This window comes from Aythya ferina (assembly GCF_964211825.1).
Source record: "Aythya ferina genome assembly, chromosome: 1".
NCBI classification, from domain to species: Eukaryota; Metazoa; Chordata; class Aves; order Anseriformes; family Anatidae; genus Aythya; species Aythya ferina.
The window spans coordinates 601,369-624,715 of NC_140296.1; the positions used below are offsets into that span (position 1 = coordinate 601,369).

The 23,347-nt window shown below is 47.0% G+C and overlaps 1 protein-coding gene across 1 annotated transcript; it reads right to left on the reverse strand.

Annotated features, from left to right (window-relative positions):
* Positions 1-5,041: 5,041 nt before the first annotated feature.
* Positions 5,042-22,631, reverse strand: RRM1 (ribonucleotide reductase catalytic subunit M1). The gene is made up of 19 exons (XM_084493714.1): positions 22,508-22,631; positions 21,828-21,916; positions 20,003-20,180; positions 19,387-19,487; positions 18,713-18,772; positions 17,343-17,382; positions 16,266-16,428; positions 15,511-15,652; positions 14,793-14,876; positions 14,015-14,176; positions 13,443-13,522; positions 12,815-13,016; positions 11,597-11,746; positions 10,467-10,688; positions 9,964-10,040; positions 8,986-9,121; positions 7,636-7,731; positions 6,609-6,797; positions 5,042-6,280 (listed from the first exon to the last, which is right to left on the reverse strand). Exons 1-19 carry the CDS (start codon positions 22,524-22,526, stop codon positions 6,092-6,094), a joined length of 2,379 nt encoding a protein of 792 aa, XP_084349840.1. The 5' UTR covers positions 22,527-22,631; the 3' UTR covers positions 5,042-6,091.
* Between the last annotated feature and the right edge of the window lie 716 nt (positions 22,632-23,347).

A 23,347-nucleotide genomic window follows, 5' to 3' on the forward strand; every position in this document is an offset into this window, starting at 1 on the left:
TCAGCTCTGCTTGACACTGGCGTGGTCTCAGCCAGGTACCACACCAGGGCCTGGGCACCACGGTTTGAGACAGGCAGGCATGGAAAGAGTCCAGCTGAACCAGATCAATAGGAAAATCATGACACACGGAAAAAAGCAAAAGACCGGGTTTGCTTCCTGAATAAACAGGGAGCTGGGAGGGGGAAGCAGCCCCCTGCTGCCAGGAGCTAAGAGGCTTTTCTGGAGAGCGGGGATTTGCTTCTCTCCATGGCTACCAAAGGAAGGATGAGGAGCTTAGTCTGCAGCACCGACAGATAATTCAGCTGGGAACTGGGGGAAACTCTTGAGTGACAGTAATGAAGCCCTAGAAGCAGGGATGTTGTGGAGCATCCTTCGCTGGCGGCTGTGAGGAGAAGGTGAAGGCAGCAGCTCTCAGATCAGCCGGGTGCTGCCGGTGAGCGCAGCTCCTGCAGCCGCACGGCCGCGGTTTGACTGCCCGGTGTGACACCGTGCACAGTGTGCCCTCAGCTCTCTGAGATACATCACAACATGAAATCCCCTCCAGGAGATCCGAGTCAGAAGCCATGGGACAGAAGCAAGCATGAGGGCAATGCACCTAGCAGGAAAAAATGTGTGAATAAATAGGCTACGAATAAAACCCTCCTTTTGGTTCTGGTTCCAGGCTGTCTACTAGGCACCAAGAGCCTGAACCAGCCTGCCACTGAGTAGGAAGGACAGAAATAACCCAAAAAAGAGAGTTCTAGGCAGGCATAGGAAGTGTTTAGGAAGCACGTCCTGTGCCAGCTTTCCCTGGGGTTGCAGAGGATGGAGCCCTGCTCCCCCAGCTGCCCCTCCAGCCTGACCTTCTGCACCACAAACCTCCAGCAGATCCCTCACTAAGCCCCATGGATGCCAGCAGAGTACCTCACTGACATGTTGGCATGGGATTAGGTAGGATTTCTGCTCTGGATGAATCTCGAAAAGTTTACTTACAAAGCAGTTTCCTCCAGGATAGCTTACTGAGGAATGGGTTAAGGTTACAACACTGGAGAGATCCCGTACTGGGAGCACCAGGGAAATAAACAAAGATGCTCGGATCGCAGGCTTTAGGGACAAAACCTGAGCAAGACCCCAGCCAGGATGGTCCAGTGACAAAACCCACGAATGCCTGAGTGTTTCTGCAGGAGGCTGGACAGGACACAGCTCGGAGAAGGAAGGGATGGTGGCGAGGGCAGCAGCCTGGACTAGCTGTGAGCCACGCTCATGGCTCTGGCTCAGGTCCTTATGCACGACCAGGTGCAAGCCACAAAGTGCTGTGGGTGCAGCCTCAAAACTGGCATAAACTAGCCCAAAATCCCACTGTCACTGCACAACAGGCAGCTCCTCAGCTGCTCCTCACTGCCACTTCCCAGCCGCAGGGCAGGGCAGTCAACAGCAATAAAAGCGATTCCTTCTTGGTCTGACAAAAAGCACAGCTGGTGGGAAATGGTAAGGATTGCCGAAGGGCTGCCCTCTTCACCAGCATAACCCAGCTGCAGAGCTCCTCAGCTGGAACCAGGCCTCAGCAGCAGAGCTCCTGGGTGAGTTTTTCACCCAGAAGGTTTTGCATGGGCCCAAGCTTTGGATTTAGCGGCTCAGAACCCAGAGCCGCTCGCACCTCAGCCCATTCCCAGTGTTCCCAGTGCTGCCACTGGCCTGGGGCTGGAGAGCTGGACACAAACACGAGGCACCATGGAGGGGACGAGTCCTGGTGTTGTGCTCACCCAGACACGAGGAGATTCAATTTACTCTTTGCAGTCCCACACCGCTGGCCAGCACGGGTTCACTCCCAAACCCTGGGGCAGGGCTGGGCGCTGCTGAGGGCCGCAGGGGCTCCAGCTCAGCCTGAGGAACGTCCCCGGCTTCGATGCCATCATCTGGGAGGAGGGAGAGCTGCCGGCGTGTTCAGGGGCTGATTTGTGTGGATTTCAGCCTTTTGGTTGCTGTGCCCATCAGTAGCAAGCGCCACGCTCCTCTTCCAGGCTGCTTCTCTAGAGATGCTCCACGGGAACCCTTTGGGCCAGGGAAGGCCCCGATCCCTCACAGCCTCGGGGCAGGACGAGCTCTCAGCCCCTCACTTTGGCTATGGGAGGACAAAAGGACAGCAAGCACGGCCCAGCTGGCTGTGGAGTGCTGGGGCTGAAGGGACAGGACCTCAAACAACCATCTCTGCTCAGGATTTCCCACCGACTGCATGGGGCAGCCCGCACTCAGCACGTTACTGCCTTCAGCCCCGAGCTCCCCCCGTTCTGCCCCTGCTCCAGGAACAACACACAACCCAGTCACCCCCAGTCTGGGTCTCCAGCACCTAAACCCTTCCTTTTTCCCTCTGTAGCTCAGGGCTATTTCCTAGAGAGCAGCAGCACCTTGCTGCCAGGCGGGGAGGTGTTACAGAGGGAGCTGGCTGATAGTGTTGCTTTAGCCCAGCTGCAGCAGAGGTGATGGAAACCAATTTCAGAAAGGAACCGAGCAAAACCAACCCCACTTAAGCATTGACAGGCTATTTCCCTGGCTAGTGACAGCGTTTAGGAGATTAAGGAAACAGCAACAGGAAAATCTAACTGGCATTGAAAGAACTAATGGTGCTTACAGGAACAACACAGATGGCAGGAGATGGCACAAAGGGCAAGCAGATCGCAGACAGGGCAGTGGTGGAGGACAAATTGCATTCGGGAGAGAGCTGGTGTTTTCCCTCAGAACAGGACTATTGGCATTCAGTGCGACTCCTCTCCTGCACTCCAGCACCTCTCTGACTGCCGCTCTGTCTAGCAGGAGGAACGAGCCCTCTTCACTCTTCCCCCAGGAGACCAGATCAGGTAGGAGTGCTGATTTCAACAGCACTCATGTTTAGGAGTGCCTCGGAGACAGCAGCAACAGCAAACTACAAGAACAGGGCAAGCCTAGGCTGCAGGGTCCTGTGGGAGCTGTTCCTGCTTACCCAGGGACACCTTAATGGTGTGTTACCCAGCTACAACCCCAAATCTCACCTTGAGATGCCTGAGGAGCGAAGGCTGGGGTGGCTGCAGAGGGCACAGCCAGTGTTGGGCAGCCCTGCTCCTGCCAGCACCAGGTCTCACTGCTCGGGGCAGCAGCCACAGCCCGGGCAGCCCTGGCAGCACTCTGCAGTTGGGGCAGCAAAAAGTCGGAGCCAGGAGCAGCACTACTTCAGCACTCACCAAATTCCCTGCTCCATCCAACAGGTGAGGTTAGCATGCTCTGCAAGATGGGTTCTGCTTCCCTATCAGCCCCTGCAAATTCTGAGCTTTCAACAACTCCCTCGGAAGAGGATTTCTTTCTGCTCTTGGGGGGGGGGAGACCCTGTCCCCTCAGTATCTTTTTGGTGACATTTCTTGGGAGGCACGTCTGCCAGGAGTGGTGCTTATGACCTACCAGTCTTCCTCTGGAAGCAAAGAGAGACACTTCCCAGGATATTTGCATCAGGAGCAGTGCAGGCAGCAGGGCCAGGGAGGTGCTCATCCCCCTGGGCTCTGCTCTGCTGAGGCCGCCCCTCGAGTGCTGGGTTCAGCTTTGGGCCCCTCACTGCCAGAAGGACATCGAGGCCCTGGAGCCTCTGCTCACAGGGAAGCAGGGCCAGGAGCAGAGGGAACGGCCTCGAGTTGTGCCAGGGGAGGCTCAGGTTGGCAATGAGGAGACATTTCTGCTCAGCAAGAGCGGTCAGGCCTTGGGACGGGTTGCCCAGGGAGGTGGGGGAGTCCCCGTCCCTGGGGGTGTTCAAGGAGAGGTTGGACGTGGTGCTTGGGGACAGGGCTTGGTGGTGACATTGGTGGTAAGGGGTGGTTGGAGCAGATCAGTCACAGAATCACAGAATGTTAGGGGTTGCAAGGGACCTTGAAAGATCCCTTGAAAGAAAATCATCCTCATGGCTCTGCGCTGGACTCTCAAGCAGCTCCCTGTCCTTCTTGAACTGAGGGGCCCAGAACTGGATGCAGTATTCCAGATGTGGTCCCACCACAGCAGAGTAGAGGGGGAGAACCTCTCTCGACCTACTAAGCACAGCCCTGCTGAAACCCCCCAGGATGCCATCCGCCTTCTTGGCCACAAGGGCACAGTGCTGGCTCACGGTCATCCCACTTGACAATCTTGATGATCCTGCAAGATCCTGAAGGTCTTTCCCAACCTTAACAATTCTCTGATTTTCAGTGGTGCCTTATAAGAGGTTCCTCTTATATTTCTTCTGAAAGCAGAAGAAATAGGGCAAGTACTAGAAAAAACAGACACGAGAGTTCAAGCCTTACCTCTGGCACAGTTACAAACCTGCCCTGTGAACTCAGCCTACCTGCCCTGCACATTACTGAAACACAGACGTGTTAGAACAGGTCCAGAGGAGAGCCACAAAGCTGATGAGGTCTGGAGCACCTCTCCTGTAAAGAAAGGCTGAGAGAGCTGGAGGTCTTCAGCCTAAAGAGAAGGCTCCGAGGTGACCTCATTGCAGCTTTTCAGTACTCAAAGGGGGCTTATAAAAAAGATGGAGAACAGCTAATTAAAACCATTCCCCTAGTCCTGTAAACTAAAATAAGGGGAGATTTAGATTAGATGTTAGCAGGAAATATTTCACTCAGAGGGTGGTGAGGCACTGGCACAGGTTGCCCAGAGAAGCTGTGGATGCCCCATCCCTGGAGGTGTTCAGGGCCAGCCTGGATGAGGCCCTGAACAACCTGATCTGGTGGGTGGTGTCCCTGCCCATGGCAGGAGAATCAGAACTGGATGATCCTTGAGGTCCCTTCCAACCCGAGCCCTTCTATGATTCCATGACTATTTCAGACCCTTACCTGTGTTTACCTTACGGCCAGATCTGCAAAGTGACACAGATGCCCTACTGAGTTCAGCAGCATTGCCCCAGCAAACAGGATTCTGTTCACATGCCTCGTATCACCCAACAGCCTGCAGGCAGTTCTGTACGAGGAACTGCGGGCAGTAAGTGCAGGGCTCACAAACAAGGCTCAAGTCTCCAGCTGCTACAGTTCACTTTTAATAAAAAAAATATGTTCCCAAGATACCACTGTTCATTCCTCTGACATTCCACATTTTATTGAGTTTGGCTGGATTAAAGGGTTAGTTGTATGGTACATGAATTCAATAAATATTTAAGAACTGGGTGATGAAGCCCCATCGCATTAGAGCGGGGGATTAAGTACACAGGGAAATAAAAACGCATTTCCAAAAGTTTGAACAACTAGCTGGGGTGGACAAATGCAGCTCTTCAAAAAAAAGATGGTGTGTGCACTTGGACAACACAGAATTCTATGACCAGTAAACCGAATGATAAATTAGAGAGGGTTTTTAACACAGAACAGAACACACTGCGGCAGTTCTGCCATTTCCTGGTCAGAGACAAAAAGGAGGATTTAACACGAGAGCAATGCCCATCCTGTCAGGCTGGGTGGAGGAAATGAAGTCTCCAGGTGGTAAGGCACCCACCACCATTCTTGCACCTTCAAAAATATTTTTGGAAAGGGAAGAGGAAGGCACAAGGAGAGCAAGAAGCAGTGGGAGAAGGTCCTGGCAGTTGTGAACACACCATCTGGGTAAGCCTAACGTAAATTGCTCCTTTGCCATGGCAGCCTGCAGAGCAGGCGTACATCACAGCTACCATAGGGCTATTTTCCTGCTGTCTTATCACAGCAAAGGAGACCATAACAGTCAGGTCCACTTCTTTCTCTGAAGACACCAGTGAGAGACTTTAGTAAATGAAAACAATTATCTGAAGTCCCAAGGACAGGCCTTTAAGGTAAGTGGCATTAGAACTTTCCCCATCTGTTCAGGAAGCGTCCTGCCTATAGGGTTCAACGTAAGACCATGCAAGAGCACTTAAGTTTCCCGTAAGCCCAGCTACAAAAGCAATATACAAACTTCTTATGCATTCTATCCAGGCACCAACCTGTGCACCAACCCCCAATTCAAGGATGGGGAAGCTACAATACACTACAGTGATCCCCCCCCTCTTGCCACAGCTCCAGCAAGCCCCTACATGCTGACGTTACACTAGATGCACCTATCTTAGAAGGAATCACACCAGGTGGAATGGCTTTGCTGGTGCTGCAGGGCTGATCTGTTAGGAGCCACACATCATGCACTCATCCCGGTTCTCCAGGGAGCACACCATGGCTGCTTTGTTCCTTTCCTTCTCTTCCTCTTCCTTGGAGGCCTTCTCCCGCTCCCTGAGCTTCTCTTTGTTCAGCGTGAACTGGATGGGGTTAGCAGCTGGCTTTGTCCTTAGGTAGTACATGCCAGTCTTCAGACCCTGCGGAGCAAGAGCACGAATGTAAGAGCTGGAATGGGCTGGCATGCAACACAGCCAGCCTCTGAACTGCTGGACCTGACCTTCCTCGGCCACACCGCTGTGCTTGCCTCACAGCGATGTCTGGTAGACAATTAGTGGGAGCAGTGCCACAGGCATCTGCAGCTTTATTGCCCAGAGAGATATTCCACCAGTAACACCGGATTCTTGGAAGGAGATGGCCGTTTACCCTTCTAAGAATCAGCAAGACCAACTTTTCATGAAAGAACTTATCAAACCCTATTTGCTATCTGTTCCAAACAAGCCCCCCCAGCCTGCCCCTCTCCGATACCTGCTTCCACCCATAGAAATGCATGCTGGTCAGCTTGCCGTAGTTGGGTTCTGCAATGTGAATGTTGAGAGACTGGCTCTGATCAATGAAAGCTCCTCTGTCTGCTGCCATCTTGAGGATAGTTTTCTGGGAGATCTCCCACACCGTCTTATAGAGTTGCTTCAAGTCGTCAGGAATCTCAGATATATTCTAAAAGAAACGGGAAGAGTTTTCCAATGTAGTGTAACCAGTGACTGCCCAAATGGTCACATTATACAAAATCTTCATGAATTGGTGATTTCACCAAACTAGGACTAAGGCTTCTTGCACCTGAACTCCATCACTGAACCCAAATAACCTGCATCTGAAAGCACCCGAGCATAAGAAAACAGTACTAGTTCTAACAGGATAGTTTATTCTGGGGAATTCAAGGGGAAATAAACATTTCCAGATAGGACATTAATGTTTTGTCCTAAATAGTCGTGAGGTCCTACAAAAAGCAATCCAGCAGCTGGTACCCTCCACACTTCCTGATAAGTAGGACGTGCTTTTTTTTTTTTTTTTTTTTTTGGCATGCATGACTCCAAGCACAACAGTCACAGCAGCATTTCAAACGGCAGAGCATAAATGCTTCGTTCCACACAGGCTCTTCTACACACACCTTCCAGATCTGGATGTCATACACTTGGCTCCTGTCTCAAGCCAACTCCCTGCTACATAATTACCCCTTTACAATCTGTACGACAAATGGGAATCCAAACATTTGCAGAATCTGCATGAAGTAAAGCAGCCCAACTCTGTACTTGTCCTCGTAGTAATTAGTAGCATATTTCTCTTGGAATTCCCTATTATATGGACAGGCTCCAGCAGGAACAAATTACCACTGAGATCAGACACATTCCCTCATATTTCTAACAGAAATGCTCCCAACTATAGCTTTTATTCCCCATGTTAGCTGAGTCACTCATACAGAGCAGACCACTGTGTGGAAATCAGCCCTCAGACAGGCAGGAATCCCGGTGCCATTCTCCTAGCTTCACACGCGTACCTGGATAGAGCCATTGTGGGCGATGATTTGGTTTTTCATCTCCTCATTCCACAGGCCCCTCTCTGTGAGATCTTTCAACAAGTGCGGATTCACCACCTGTAAACAGCAAAGGCCAAAGAACAAAAGCACTGATATATTCTGAGAAGGCACACGCCCTGCCTTGCAGTACAGAAATCCACACCAACATTCACGTTTTTCAATAGATAAACAAGACCTTGTTCCAGACTGACAAACTTTCACTCTTCCGTTAGCACTGAGGTATGCATGCAAACAGCCAGACTAGTCCTGAAGTTAAAGTAACAGGTAACAAATGTGAGAAGCTGCTGGCCACTGCTGACAACAGAAGGCTGTCTGCAATGCTTGGCTGACCCCAGGATGGAGCTAAACTAGTAAGGCAGCAATGGGAGAAGCTTCTGGACATTACAGATGTGAAAGGAGAGTGTATGGAACTCCCCTGCGTGAGGAACGACAAAAGATATGAAAATGAGAGGTCTTGGCTTACCAGGGCTACTGACCACAACCTGAATTACTGAATTACTAAATAAGGGGGTAAAAAATCAGCAAGACTGGGGTCAGAAGGGCAAAGAACAAAATATGTGCAGGCTGTTTATTTGGGAGGAAAATAACAACAAACTTTTGCTTGCTGGAACTGTTTGGGGGTACCTGTCCAGCAGCCCTGCACCTGACCCACACAGCAGAGCAGGATAATAAACCTGTTGTTCTGATCACACGGGCCTGATTTGATCCTGCTGTCAGGAGGAAATGGAGTGCTTTGAAGAGGGGACATCCCAGGGGGACAGACCAGACCTCCCTAACAGTTATGTGTTGCCTCTGTCCCACCTAGAGCTCTTTGTTAACTCCTGCCTCCAGAACTCTAGTTGTTTCATACTCTTTCGTACATGACAGATAGCTCTGCATCTGTACAGCTTTCACATAACCTCTTCACAGATCTGCTCAGTGCTTTACACACAGCTGTTTCCTCAGAACTGCACAAAGCAGCACCGTGGTCTCAGTTACTCTTCCCAGAGCATGCATGTATCTTCATTAATTTCACTCATCATTAGCAAATTATTCCTGCAGGCAATGTCAAGGTCTTACAGAGTGTTGTGTTTTGTTTATTTTTCCAGAGAAGAGTAACACTTCTCTAAAATTTTGCATATTCCCTGGCAGTAAAAACAGTGCAGAAATGCTGGTTAGATGTTTTCCTTAACAATTCTGGCCTTCAACATAAACATCCAACTGAATTAAGTAATCAAGTGCACAGCATCCATCTTGTCTTTCTAAACAGTGAAAGTTATCAGAAGTAAGACTACAGAAAAGCTCTCTGCCACACCTGCTTCAAGTGCTTACCTGAAACTCTCCTGAAAGGACTCTGCGCGTGTAGATGTTACTGGTGTAGGGCTCAATGGATTCGTTATTGCCCAAGATCTGAGCAGTAGAAGCAGTTGGCATGGGAGAAATGAGAAGGCTGTTTCTGACACCATACCTAGCAACGATAGTCAAGAGTTGGAAAGTTTCAACCAAGTGAGACAAGACAGAAAAGGCCCAAGAATAATAGTTTAGAGACTGTCTGCACAGAGCTAAGAGAGCCAAAGAAGGAACTCTCAAGCTCACACATACAGAAATCTTACCTTCCTGAAGTAACCTGAAAAATCTCTCACTAGCTGCAGTAAAAAACAGAAGTTCCACTAAGCTTGCAATGTGGGTCAGTACAGAAGCTTAACTCAAGTCTTAGCTATTTTCATCTTTAACCAGGCTTTTCCAAATTATTTAGTCATGCAAAAGGGTGCATAGAAAAAAATCTGTCAGGCACACAACTCTGCAGTGCTCAGGCAAAAACAAAACAAGCAGCCCATAAAAAGCCTCCCCATACGCAAGACAGCAGACAGATTTACTACATTTGAAAACTAAACCCATGTAAACTGAATAAATTCATTACAGTGACTTCACACTTCAACAGTTGCTGTCTTCAGGACATTCAAGGCTCAGCTGCTTTGCCCTGTCAGCTGAGGAAACAGCTTCCAAGCCTGGCTGACTCTGTCTCACCACTACATTTGTTTAACTGGAACACAAACCATTCGGCTGATGCATCCAAGATGAAACAAGAGCTCAGCTAAAACAGAATCTATGGGATGGACTCACTTTGGCATGTAAGAATAAAAAGCAAAAAAAAAAAAACCTACAAAAAAGATTTGAAGAAAGATCTACTGAGGGGGGAAAATAAAAGAAAACACAGGGCCATTTTTCTGTGACCTCTTTTGTTTTCAAATCAGTCATAACATATCAAATGCAATTTACATTTAATACAAACTGTGCAAGAATACTCACTTAGCAATCTTCTCCTTTAAAGCCTTCCAGTCCCAAAGATCAGACGGGGTGACATTCCACATGTCATACTGAAGAATCTGAAGAACACAAGAGTGGTACAAATTAGGGTGCTCTTTTCTCCAGATTTTTTTATAAATCACATTACAAATCAACCTGTTATTCCCGTTAACTATCCACTACAGTTGAGCCTCAGCCAAGCTCCTGTACCATAATCTTACAAACACTCAATGTTTTAATCATGCTAAAGGGGAGAGCCAGTACAAGCTGAATCTTCCTTTTATTGTTCTCTGCACCTCAGTTTAAATTATATATTTCTTAACACACTTAAAAAGCCAAACGATGGAAGGAACTCTAGCATCCTTTGCATTGATGCAATATTATCAGCATATATTATTATAATAATGTGTTTTAATCATAATTCTCCTGTATCGATGACCAGGCACAACCACATTACTTGCTTTTCACAGATCTGTCCCTGACACAAGACAGTTCCTGGTACTTACTCCTTTGCTGACAGGAGAACCCTCGTATGTTTCATACGGTCCTTGCTCCTCCGCAAGTTCACAGCTGGCTTCCAAAGCACCGTAATAAATGGTCTCAAAAATCTGCTGGTTCAAGCGCTGGGCCTCCGGACTTTCAAAGGGGTATCTCATCAGAATGAAAGCATCTGCCAAACCCTGCACACCGATGCCAATGGGACGATGGCGTCTGTTGGAGCGTTCAGCCTGCAAAAAGAATAATTACTTGAGCAGCGCTACACAGAATCATAGAATAAGTTAAACTGGAAAGGACCTCTGGAAGGAAATTAGACCGTCTACCTCTGACTTAATTTGTATTCTGCTGCAACATCCCAGCTTCCAGTTCTGCCCAATTTCCCACTGTTAGCTATTTTGTAGGGCACAAATTTAAGGACCAACATTAAGTGTTTGAAGTGATCACTAATTCTAATTGCTCAACTTGACACACAAAGGGAAGCATGATTTAGAAATGAACACTTCTTGAAAAACAAGCCCACAAAGGCTTTTGAACTCGAGCGTTCTAATTGTACATGCTTGAAAAAACTAATCCTCATTAGGTTTGGCCTCAAACTTTGAGTATTTGCTTATTTCCTCCTCTGCTGCTTGCCTTGTGGCTTTGTTGCAATGCAAAGAACTTTGCTCCCATTCCCCGTCCACAATTCCCAACGCTCTCTCCACTTTCTTTCCAGACAAATGCGTGTACACTCTACCAAAAATACACAAAGCCAACATTTCAAGATTGAGTTACACCTTCTTGGTATCTTTCCAGGATCATTCCCTCTGCTCTGCTTTCCACTCTGTGTCTAGTGCTGTTCTGTGCTTTATGGAAATCCACTCATATGAAAAGAAATCCAGCCTCCAAACCATCTCAAGGGGAGGATTCTTCTCCAACTGCTTTGCTAGGGAAGCGCTCCAGGTTGAAACTTAAGAAGCCACTAATAACAGTTCACATCTGCAAACGGTTAGTTAATAGAACTCCCAACAACTAGCCTAAACAGGTTTACAAAACCCCTCACTGATTCCTTCTGCCCAAGACTGAACTGGGATTGCTAGAGAACAACAGGCCCTTTGTCACCAGACTCGTGGCACACCTTCAGCCGCAGCACAGCACTCACCTCTGGCACAGGGTAGTAGTTGATATCAATGATTTTGTTCAGGTTTCGGACAATAACTTTAGTGACTTCAGCTAGCTTCTTGAAATCGTATGTATGCTCTGAAGTGACATACATATTCAGGGCTATAGAGGCCAAGTTACAAACTGCAACCTGTGGAAAAAAAGCACAGTAAAAACTGTCATGCCAGCCAACACCTCACGCACAATACACACTCTCTCAATCCCAGAGCATGATCTCTATCCAAACTATACAGAAACAAAGAACCAAGCAAGCTACAAGGATGGAAAAATACACTCCTCATTTCTATGCTTTTTTACAAGCTGAAAAAAGGTTAACAACAATTGAAAAAGATTTAGTAGATATCAATATCACCATAAAAATTCAGTTCTCTGTCCTGGTCAGCCCTGCTGCCTGTAAGATTCCCTTCCAGCACTCAGGCCTTACCACTTCTTGTGGTATCAAAATCAGCAACTGATCTCCATTAGACCCAGAATATATTACGGCATTATTTTCATTATTTTTTAACACTCACATTATTTCCAGACCCAGGACAACTGAAACAAGTTGGCTAAGGTTTCCTGTGCAGCACAGACAGGCAAGATGGCTCTGTCTCCTCTAGAGTACTCAGGATTTTATGAGTATGTCAAGGAGCGTAAGCTAAAGAACCACTACTGGCACAGGCAGCAGAAACTTATTCTTTCAGTTTTAATAGTCTCGAGAGCTTTTTTGCACTCAAAATGTGCCATGCTGTATTAGCACTAACACATTTCTATGTTCTTTCTTCACCTTTGTTATCAATGCTGCAATCCAAACATAGTACATCTGTAGAGCACCCAGATGAGACAGGGAACTCAAGGGAGAATTATGACTGAACTGCAAGTCTGGAGCTCAGAGAGGTACAGTTTTACTAAACCTTCAGCATAAAAGATGCTTATATCAGCTTCCTAGAAGCCAAAGAGCTCACTTCTCTATCAAGGTGCCAGAGTTTTGCTTTGATGGGTATCTTCTTTTATACCAAATCCTCCACAGGACTTGGAAAGGAAGGGAAACCGCCACACACAGACTTAGTAGAAGTGCTGTAAGCACTAAAGTCAGAAAATCCTCAATTTTCTTAGCCAACTGTTCCCTTCCCCAGCTAAAAGTGAGACATATTCTAAAAAGCTGTGCAGGCACAGTCACACCTTTCCTAAATGCTGCAAGTTCCTTGTCTCCACTCACCTCATCTTTGCTGGTATACTCCACTATTTCTGTACACAGATTGCTGCATTTGATGGTCCCCAAATTCTGCTGATTGCTCTTTCGGTTGCAAGAGTCCTTGTACAGCATGTAAGGTGTGCCAGTCTCTGTCTGGGATTCGATGATGGCATACCAGAGCTGCTGGGCCTTCACCACTCTGCGGACACGGCCTTGCTTCTCGTAACTGCAACAGGGCACACGTTGCTTATCAACCCCCACTCTCCAAAAACTGGAATCAATCATTCTTAACAGCAGGTTCCCAGGAGGGCAAGGCCCCATTCATGTCTGAACTGTGTGAATTCATTTTTAAAGGAAACAGAAAGCTTTCACTACAGCACCCTACACAACTAGCTCAAAAGAAAGCCACCAACCGCTTTCAGCAGGAATCATTGCAGAATTTTCCTCTAAAATAATCTTTCATATGTAGTTCTATGTTAAGCAGTTTGCAGTATGAATCAAACAGTAACCAGACATCCCAGTCTTTGTCCATTTATCAACCTGATAATTCAACGCAGTGATCGCTTAGAAGCCAACACCACAAACCTGTGCCTTGGCTCCCATAGACCACACGAGGGCCGTTCCCTAAATGGATGACTGCCACTTTTCTTACCTCTCATACAGTTTCTCAAATTCCTCTCCCCACACCTCATCTAGGCCAGGACACTCATTTGGACACATTAAGGACCAGTCCTGTAAGAAGAAAAAAATACTCAGAGAAAATCTGCTAATTAACTTTTAATTAACACATCCGACTTTAGCAGCAGATCCTGTTGTAAACAGAAACACAAAAACTCACAGTTCCTATCCTTAAAAAGTAGGAACCAACTCTTCCAGCAGACATAGGGAAAGTGTTTGAGTAGTATGGTTTATTTAAAAATCAATTATATGAATATTTATGATCAAACTCCTTTTTTAATTCTGAAATGAGTAATTATTAAATATAACCCATTTTCAAGCAGTCACACAAAGATCCATTTACTGAGAAGATTTTGATGCTTTCAGAGTACTCCAGACTAAAAATTTAGCATAATGGTGTATCAGTCATGGGCTGCAAGATTAAACCATGAAGCAAAGCATGATAGAAGGCAAGTTCCACTGCTGCTAGGAAGCCAGCTCCACAGCACTTGCAAACTCCACGCTTCTCCATTAACAGACCTCTCCCACACCAATCAAGCTTCTTACCTGGTTGGTTTCAACTCTCTTCATGAAGAGATCAGGAATCCAGAGGGCAAAGAAAAGGTCTCTGGCACGCTGCTCTTCTTTCCCAGTGTTCTTCTTTAAGTCAAGAAACTCGAAGATGTCCAGATGCCAAGGCTCCAGGTAGATGGCAAAAGCTCCAGGTCTCTGATACATAAAATATAGTCAGGATCAGAACAAATGGCCCTTGAAAATATTCCCCACAGTGCTGCTGACTGAACAAAATGCCCTGAACTAACTAGAACTTAGTTTTATAGTCTTGTTAAGGTAATTTCAATATCCTTTTTTACATTACTCTTGCTCTCACTTACTGGAACTAGGTCATGCTACTAGCTCCAGATTCTTAATAAAAACGATCCCACACTAAAAATACCTTCTGTGTCAACAGGAGCTTGACAAGTCTTAGATTTATGTATTGAGTCATGCCCCCACTGACCTCTGGACTATCTGAATATAAAGAATACAGAACAAAAATCTTTCTACAGTCTTACAGTCTTAATTCAATACAGGGCATACAAAGAGTGACTGATAACCACTGCAAGAGGCTGAACTAACGTGTACACATCATACAGCAGATGTATACCTACACAATAAAATGCATGGTGAATGGAGAACACCAGACTAGAAACAAGGGAAGAGAATCCTTTTTGTAATTACAGGTCACCTACCACCACATTGATGTTACTGGTTCAATCTTTCACAGATGTGGTCTCCTTCTGACCTGGGTCAACCCCCTCACCCCAATTTAAGGCTAAGCCAATACCTTGTTACCGCCTTGGTCCACGTAGCGAGCAGTGTTGTTGTAGACCCTCAGCATTGGAACAAGTCCATTAGAATTTCCATTTGTCTGCACAGGCACAGGAAGATTGTTGTTACTGAAAAGCAACTGCCCGAGAGCTGGGCCTGCATTTCTGTACGGCTCTGTATGTATTTCGGTGGTCAGACAAACTCATCCTGAAAGCGAGCACCTGACCACCTCAATCAGGGCTTTGGTAGCACCACCATCCTCCCCCACACTCCTCTCTTGAAGTAAAAAATGCACCATCTGAACTTAATTCATCGACATAATGCAATCTAAAGGCTCGCAGAGGTTACATACATGGTGACAAAAAGGAATAAATAAATAAACACATGCATCCACAGATCATCTTAAGCAGTTAAGCTTACAAAAAGGAAGAGGGCCAATGCATTAGCCTGTAGGCATTTTCCTAGGCTGCTGATATTTACATAAATTGGAATTGCCTGATAAGCACTGGAATGAGATCTGATCCACTTTTTGGAAGGACTTGTATTAGGAAACCAAGGAAAACCAACCTTCTCATTTCAGGGCATACTGAAAAGAAGGACTACAGAGCTGGACTAACTGCTGTGCTACAGTGACAGCAGTGCTGGTAGAAGCCGTGCTGATCTGGCAGCTAAGTACAGCCCTTTCCTGAACCCAGAAGGTTAATCTCTGCTGGGTACGCCGCCTGCACACTCACCCCAGCAATGTAGCTGCCCGTGGCTCGGATACAGCTCACAGCAAGGCCAATCCCACCAGCAGACTTTGAGATCAGCGCACACTGCTTGAGAGTGTCATAGATTCCCTCAATGCTGTCATCCTTCATGCACAGCAGGAAGCAACTAGTAAAAACAAATAGCTTTAGCATAAAAAGATTAAAAAAATAAAAAATCACTAAGTATTGTACCAAGGCTGCAGAAAAACAATGGCAAAAACTGTGTATTTAACATGCTATGCCAAGCAAAAAATGAAGCAAAACCATAGACTGCATCGTGGAATAAAAGATAGTTTTCGAAAACATCACAAATAGTAGTTCTATTACTGACACTTCTGTTATCAAAGCAAAGCGTTTTTAAAATCAGATCTAATTCATAACAGTTATGCTTGCTACTGTGAGGAATGTTTTAGCATATTTAAAAAAAAAAAAAACAAAAAAAACAATTACCAGGAGTCATTTTTTAACCAACAAAAGACTATGTATGTAAGCAGCTCTGAAACAGAAGACAGCCGCTTCCATTAGCTTGAGAAGCTAATGACACATCTGTTTTTTCCCCAAAGACTACACTAGATAACAAGTTAAATTTGACAACAGCTTCTCAAAACTTCATAGAACAATCACAGAAACACAGCTACTAGATTCAGAAGTTGTGACAGCACTTCATTTGGACAGATCCAATCACCAAAACCTCATCTTCTTCCCGTTCTGCATTAAGCATGCTTGAAAGCCCCAGGTACCTGGACAGCTGAGGCCGGTTGGTGCCCGCGTTGAACAATGTGGGTGAGGCATGGGTAAACCACCTCTCAGACAGAAGATTGTAAGTTTCGATTGCGGCATCGATATCATTTTTGTGGATTCCCACCGACACCCTCATCAACATATGTTGAGGACGCTCGGCGACTAGACACAAAAAAGCAAAAGGAAGAAAAGAATGTCAATGTGATGTTTACAATTAGTACAGACAGGAGAGGTGGCGGTAATAAGATACAATGTGCAATAGGCCACTTAAGAGCCAGAGTTTTCATAGAATCACAGAACAGTTCAGGTTGTAAGGAACCTCAGGAAGCCTCTAGTAAAATCTTCTGCTCAAAGAAGAGTCAGCTAAGAGGATTGGACCAGTTTGCTCAGGACTTTATCCAGTTGGGTCTTGAAAAACTCTAGGACTGGGACTGGATAACCCCTCTCAACAACCTGATCCAATGCTCAGCTGTACTCACAGGGAAAAAGAAAACAGAATTAACAGTTAAAACGCAATCTAATATGTTGCTTTCTATACTACGTTATAATTAACCTCTCACTCTTTTGTGTCCTACGATTTTCAGGCTAAAGGCCTGCAATAACTGGCAGTGACAGCACAGTAGCTCTAACTTAAATTTATTAGGAAGTGCCTAGCATTATGGAACAGGCTGTCAGACAAAAAATCCTTCATCTTCTACACCGTAGGTAAAAGGGGCAGCTTTCAAAGCCCTGGGGTCTCCGTAAGAGACAGGTGAAGCACCTGTGCCCAGGTCACCAACATTATCTGGAACAGCCAGGTAAACTTGCCACCGTGCTGCTCATTAGTGACCACCTGTTGTTCAAGTAAGCACTCCAATGCCACCAGACAGGCACTCGACTCTCAGCTAAGAGATGCTGCACATGTACAGAGAACACCTACTACGAACATGTCACTTGATTGCTATCTTTTTTAAGCCAATACTCAACGGTTTTGCTGACCTGTTCTACGAGATAGCCTATCTGCCTCCTCAACCCTTGCTCTGAGCCATGGCCTTGACTTTTAACTAGCACTTTAAGTTGACAGAGACGGTTCTTACCTTTTGAGTTGATTTTCAGTAAGTAGGAGCGTTCTAAAGTCTTTAAAAAGAGAGAGTGCATGTTAGCAGTCATTCAAATTTCAATTTAAGAAATCCTGTTAATACAGAAAGTTCCAACCTCAACCATTTTCCTGCTCCTTACCCCAGGTTTCAACAGAGGCACCAACCCTACGCTCAACTCCTCATCTTGTTAATGACAAAGGATGTTAAGTGACTAATAACCAAAACCAGAAGTCCACTATAAGATTCCAACGCTGAGGACTCTGCTTTGGATTATGGAGTGGATTATGTAGCATGGAGCAGCAAGGTTCAACACCACCTTTCAATCCACAGTGAACTGAGGCTAGACAGCAAGGGAGGGCTTGTTCTCCACAACGCCACCTCTCCGTGTCATTAATTGTACTATGATAATGATTTCTAGACAACCTGTACCACAATCTGCTGTGCCGGGTGATGAACACACCAAATGACACATATGGTAAGCCCCTACAGTTTAAGCAGATGCCTTTTAAGCTTGTGCCTAATAAATTACAGCAGTAATTCATTAATTCATGTCAGGCATTGATATATAGCAGCACACACACGCCCATTCAAGGTCCCTTCTCTCCACCCTGACTATGCTGCTTCAGCAGCTGCTCTGCACTACACACCTGAGTTGTTTCCTCATTGCAGCCTGCTTCCCCCACACCTGACAGCACCAAACCACGTGCTGATGGAAGAATCTCCTGGACATAATTCTACACAAAGATCACCAGTTCTTCTAGAGATTCATTAAGGCCAACGAACTATCAGGTACCCAGTGCTATGGAGAAGCCAAATACCCTCCAGCTAACCCTACAGAAAGCCCACCGCATCGTGCCCTAAAACAACTGGGCAACTAGGGGAGCAGGAGGAGCAGATGGTGGGGGCATAGTAGACTGGACGGGCTGTGGGGGAGATGTTCCAGCAGCATGGAAGAAGACAAACACGTGGGCTGACACACTGAGAACAACTGCTACACAAAACAATGGCGAAAAACAAAAATGCCTTTTTTGGGTTGTTAAGAATTAGATTATTTCCTTGAGGAACGGCATGAGCTGGGAAGCTTCCAACGACATTCAGCTGCAAATAACTTGGAGCCTAACCGTTAAAATATTATAGCAGCCAAGGGAACAGAGCACAGCCAAGAAGAAAGTACATGATTCATGAAGTCAGGCAACAGCTTTGTGCAGGTACTTCGTTTTCACCAACCCACTAATGCCCAAGCTACTTCCAGTGCCCTTTGTGTTCAAATCTAATGATTTTGCAAGAATTCCCATCCCTCCCAAGAGACCCAGCTTCAGAACAACTAAGACTGCTGCTTTGGTGTTATCATGAATAATGTCTTTTACCTTAAAACCAAAATAGTTGTAGGAGAAGTCTCTGTCATAGATAATAGCAGAATTCAGGCGCTGAGGGGAAATAAAGAGAAAATTTTAATTTACATTCGGATTTTAGGGGCTTCACATTCAGATATAATGCTGATATTGGTATTTCTGGCCTCAAAAATGTAGTGAAACAGATTATTCAGAGAGATCGTCGTGAATAAAACAGGGAAGAACACTGAGGTTGAAACAACAAATGCAGTGCTAACAATTTTTTTCCAAGTACAGCGAACAATTGTTGGCAACATTTTACTGAAGTCGTTAACTAGACACCAAGAAACACAAGATATAATCAAAATGAGAATGTGACGTCCCCATAAGAACACAAGCCTGGAACAACATGAAATCAGACACCAAACCTCTTCTCTCCCTTCTGTGCATACAAAACAGATTGCCACAGTGAAAAGCCCTTTTCCCCAAATTAATTAATTATGCTGTTCGTGACTATGAGGACATTTAAGAAAATGTCCTTAAATGAAGGAAATTCCTACACCTTCTTTTATACTCTCCAGAAGAGAGCAGATATCAGCTGTACCGGTTTCTGTATTGGCTTTTTGTCCTAAAACAAATGGCTTGCTTAAGAAAAAAAAATCATCTTAACTAGTTCACTGAATTTTCAAAACTGAAGAAATGTTACATACATCTTTGTTGGCCAGAACTATGTCTAGTGTTTCTTTAGAGATCATCGGTGAGTGCTTCCCGTTGTGAGGGTTTACGTAGTTGTAGAGGTCATCCATCACATCTATAACAGAAACAGGTTTAGAAGGAAGTGCATCCACAGAGATTATATATATATATATTTGTCATTTGTTTTCAAAGATTTAACAGGCAGGACTACCCATCCACAAAAATAACCCCTTCCAGCTCTACGCAGATACAACTTTTCTTCTACGTGCTCAATGATATTACTAAGCTGCTAACGCACTTGCCTTACAACGCTTTTTTTATAGAATTTGTAATTGCAATAAATGAGAAAGACAGTGGGTACATCCTAATTTCAATCAGTTACATTTTTAATCAATCTATTTATAGGGAAATAAATCATCAATCTATTTAAGTGAAATCTATTTTTCGCAAAAGAGGCAATTTCACTTTCCTAGTGACACATAAAACTCATGTTTTTCATCTCCGTGGCATTTTTAGTTAGCCCAGGTACTTAGTACCTTCTGCTTAAGAAAGATTTCCATATTTATATCCTCTAAAACTCCTACTCCCTTTCTGACTAATTGCTATCTAAATGCCCCCAAACAGACTTACCACTGAATACTTTCTTAGTTTCTTTGTGCAGATTGGACACTGCAATCCTTGCTGCCAGGATAGCGTAATCAGGGTGCTTGGTGGTCAGGGTTGCAGCCGTTTCAGCAGCCAGCGTGTCCAGTTCCACTGTCGTGACACCACTGTACAGCCCTTGAATCACCTTCATGGTGATCTGGGCCTAGAAAGGAAAATCGTGCAGATCAGCTACCTGTTGTTAAAAAAAATCCTGGTATCTCAGCCATTTAGGGTATAAGACAAGCTCCACTACAAACAGTACCTTTTACATTGTTTAATTTTAAAAAGGCAAATTAAAACACTGAATTCTTTCAGTGAAGTACTGACACCCGAAATTTTAAACCAAGTGATACTGGGGCAGGAGGGAGGTCAGGGAAAGAGCAAAGAAAGAAGAGACCATTAATCTGGAATCATTAAAAAGTTTTTTCTCTGCAGACACTTTCTTAAAGGCTAGAAAAAAGTAGCAGCAAAACTCAGGGAAAAAAAATCAGTTTAAAAGATTGCTTGCTTGGAAGTTTTAAAACTACAAATAAAGCTTGACTTTAAAATGCCTGATGAGACATTTAAGTGCTATATTTAAAATAACTTTGCAACAAGAGAAAAAAAAAATCAACCCTGGAAGGGATACACTGCCTTTTGCTTCATGACTTAACCTAGTCCTCATCTACCAGTCATTTCCTGGGAAAAGACTTTTGTATCTGCCATCTCAAAAGCAGTTATTGCTTTTCTATCAAGTATTAGCACTGATCACTACAAGAAAGATCGTATTCTGCACTGCAGAACAGAGGGTTGATCTAAGGTGGTGACTGCTACACACATTTGAAACACCAACGGCCTCACAAAACCAGGATGTGTAATTTTCAAACTTTAATCTCTGAAAGGAAGCACTTCACATTAAGGATTTTTATTGCTGGCTTACAGGAAGATCCACATCCAGAAGGAGAAATGCATTTCTGGGAAGAAAGATCTTACTACTGCCAAATGAATAAAAATACAGTGCTCCATGTAAAATAAGATTCACTACTAAGGCTGGGGTATTTGAAGTCAGGGGGCCTAAGAATCTTGCTTGTGTCCTCATCATCAACAACTTAAGTCATTGAGATCAACGCAGCGTACTTTGTGCACTACACTTTTTGGTACAAAATGAATGTCAAATATTTACAGTTGCAATTTAAGACACAAAAACTGATCGGTGCATCTCACAGAGGTGCCCAGGTTGGCAACTCCAAATGAACAGGCTAGTTCTGTACATCTACATGAAAATCCCACAGACATCCGTGAGGAAGTGATCCTCTGCACAGGCTGTGAACAGAAATGCTCGCATAGGTGCAATCAACGTGCACCCAAAGTCCCATGGAGCTCAAAAAAAAAAGGGGGGGGATATTAGAATGACATGGGAGTTCTGACAGAAAGGGTGCCTTGTTTTAAGAGGATCAAGATCTACTTTCCATTTAGTCTTGCTTAAGCTTTACAGATTGAAATTATGAGCTACCTACCCTAACATCTGAGTTGGAGCAACAAACAGTTTTTAAGAACTAAAAGCTCCATCACTTCAGCATTGTTTGAGGTATCTACCCACAGCAGCTTACAGTAGGTAAAGCAGAGACTTACTCAAGTCTCAGATTTTACATCCACAAAGCAAAAGACGCAGAACACAGTTAGAAGTGTGTTACGAATACATTAGCCAATGGCTCCTGCACAGGCGGCCACATTTGGCTTTTGCCAAGGTGAATAACCAGGCAACGTCTGCTCCCAGCTGCTGGCGTTCAGCAGAGATCACCACCAGGGGCAGGACAAGGGGCAGACTCACGGGATCCACAAAGTCGGCGTTCAGCCCGTAGCACAGCTTCTGGATGCGCGACGTGATCTTGTCAAACATGACGCGCTCCTGGCGCCCATCTGGTGGGGAAGAGGTTACAAAGACATCAGTTCCCGGTGCCAGGGGAGCACGGGTTAAGCACAGGGCACCCCACAGGAGGAGCCAACCCTCCTGGGGTGCCCTCCAGGTGGGAACCACTGCGGGCAACCCACCTGGGGACCCTATTAGGGCCCAAAGGGAAGGTTGGCCAGCTCCCCCCCTCCCTGCTGCCCACAGCCCGTGCTGGGCGCTGCGCCCCTCGCTGTGAGCAGGGTCGGGGGGGGCACAGGGCGCTCGCAGCCCCTCAAAGCCACCCCGCAGAGCCACGACACCCCCCCCCCGCCGGCACCAACCTCTGCAGGGACCAAACCCCGATTTTCAGGGCCACCCCACAAAGTCGGGGCACCGAGCTGGGGGTCCCCAGCCCCAAACTGGGGCCGAGCCCCCTCAAGGACCCCCCCCCCCGCGCCCCCCGCCCCGTGAGGCGCAGGCAGCCCCCAGCCCGGGGGGGGCTCCCCAGCACCGCGCCCCGCAGCCCGGGGGGCTCCCCCCGAGCGGGGAAGAAGCCGGGGGCCCCCCGGGAAGGGGCTGAGCCCCCTCCCCGAGGCGCGGGGCCGCCCCCGTCCCCTCACCGCGCTTGACGACGTGCATGGCGGCTCCAACGGCTGCGGGGCCGCGCTCGCTCTGCGCGCCTCCCGCTCCCGCCAAGCGCGCTGGCCCCGCCGCGCCGCCGTAGCGCCCCGCCCCCGCCGCCTGAAGCCGCGCGCCGCCATCTTGGATCCGGGCACCGCCGATTTTCGCCTCCCTATTCCCCCCCTCGCCGCGGGCTCGGGGCTGCCTCCCGCCCCGCGCCGCTCCCTCCCCGTCTCATCCTCTCCCCGTGCCCGCCTTCCCAGCCCGGCCCGGGCAGCGCCGCCCGCCCGGCGGGGGCCGCCGGTTTGCCCGCTTCCAACATGGCGGCGGCAGCCCGGGCGGGAAAGGGGCCGCGCGAGGGCGCGAAGTACGGGGCCCGCCAAGGGCCGAAACACCTCGATTCGCGATTCGCGTCACGGCAGTAGCAGCGATAATGATACGAAATAGTAATACGTATTTAGTATTTAATAGTATTTAATAGTGTTTAATATTCGTGAGGTTCTCCAGAGGAGAGGGGGGCCCGCAGCTCCGCTCCTCAGGCGGGTAGCTGGCATGGCGCCCGCCCAGCCCTGCGCTGAGGGGGCTCCCCCCGTCCCCACACACAGCCCCGGGGCACACCGCACCCCCTCACAGAGTCACGGTCACAGAATGGCCGAGGTTGGCAGGGAGCTGTGGAGATCGCCCACCCCAGCCCCCTGCCAGGCAGGGTCACCCAGAGCACATTGCACAGGATGGCAGCCAGGGGGGGGCTGAGTATCTGCAGAGCAGGAGCCTCCACAGCCTCCCTGGGCAGCCCGTCCCAGGGCTCCGTCACCCCCACAGTAAAGAAGTGTCCCTTA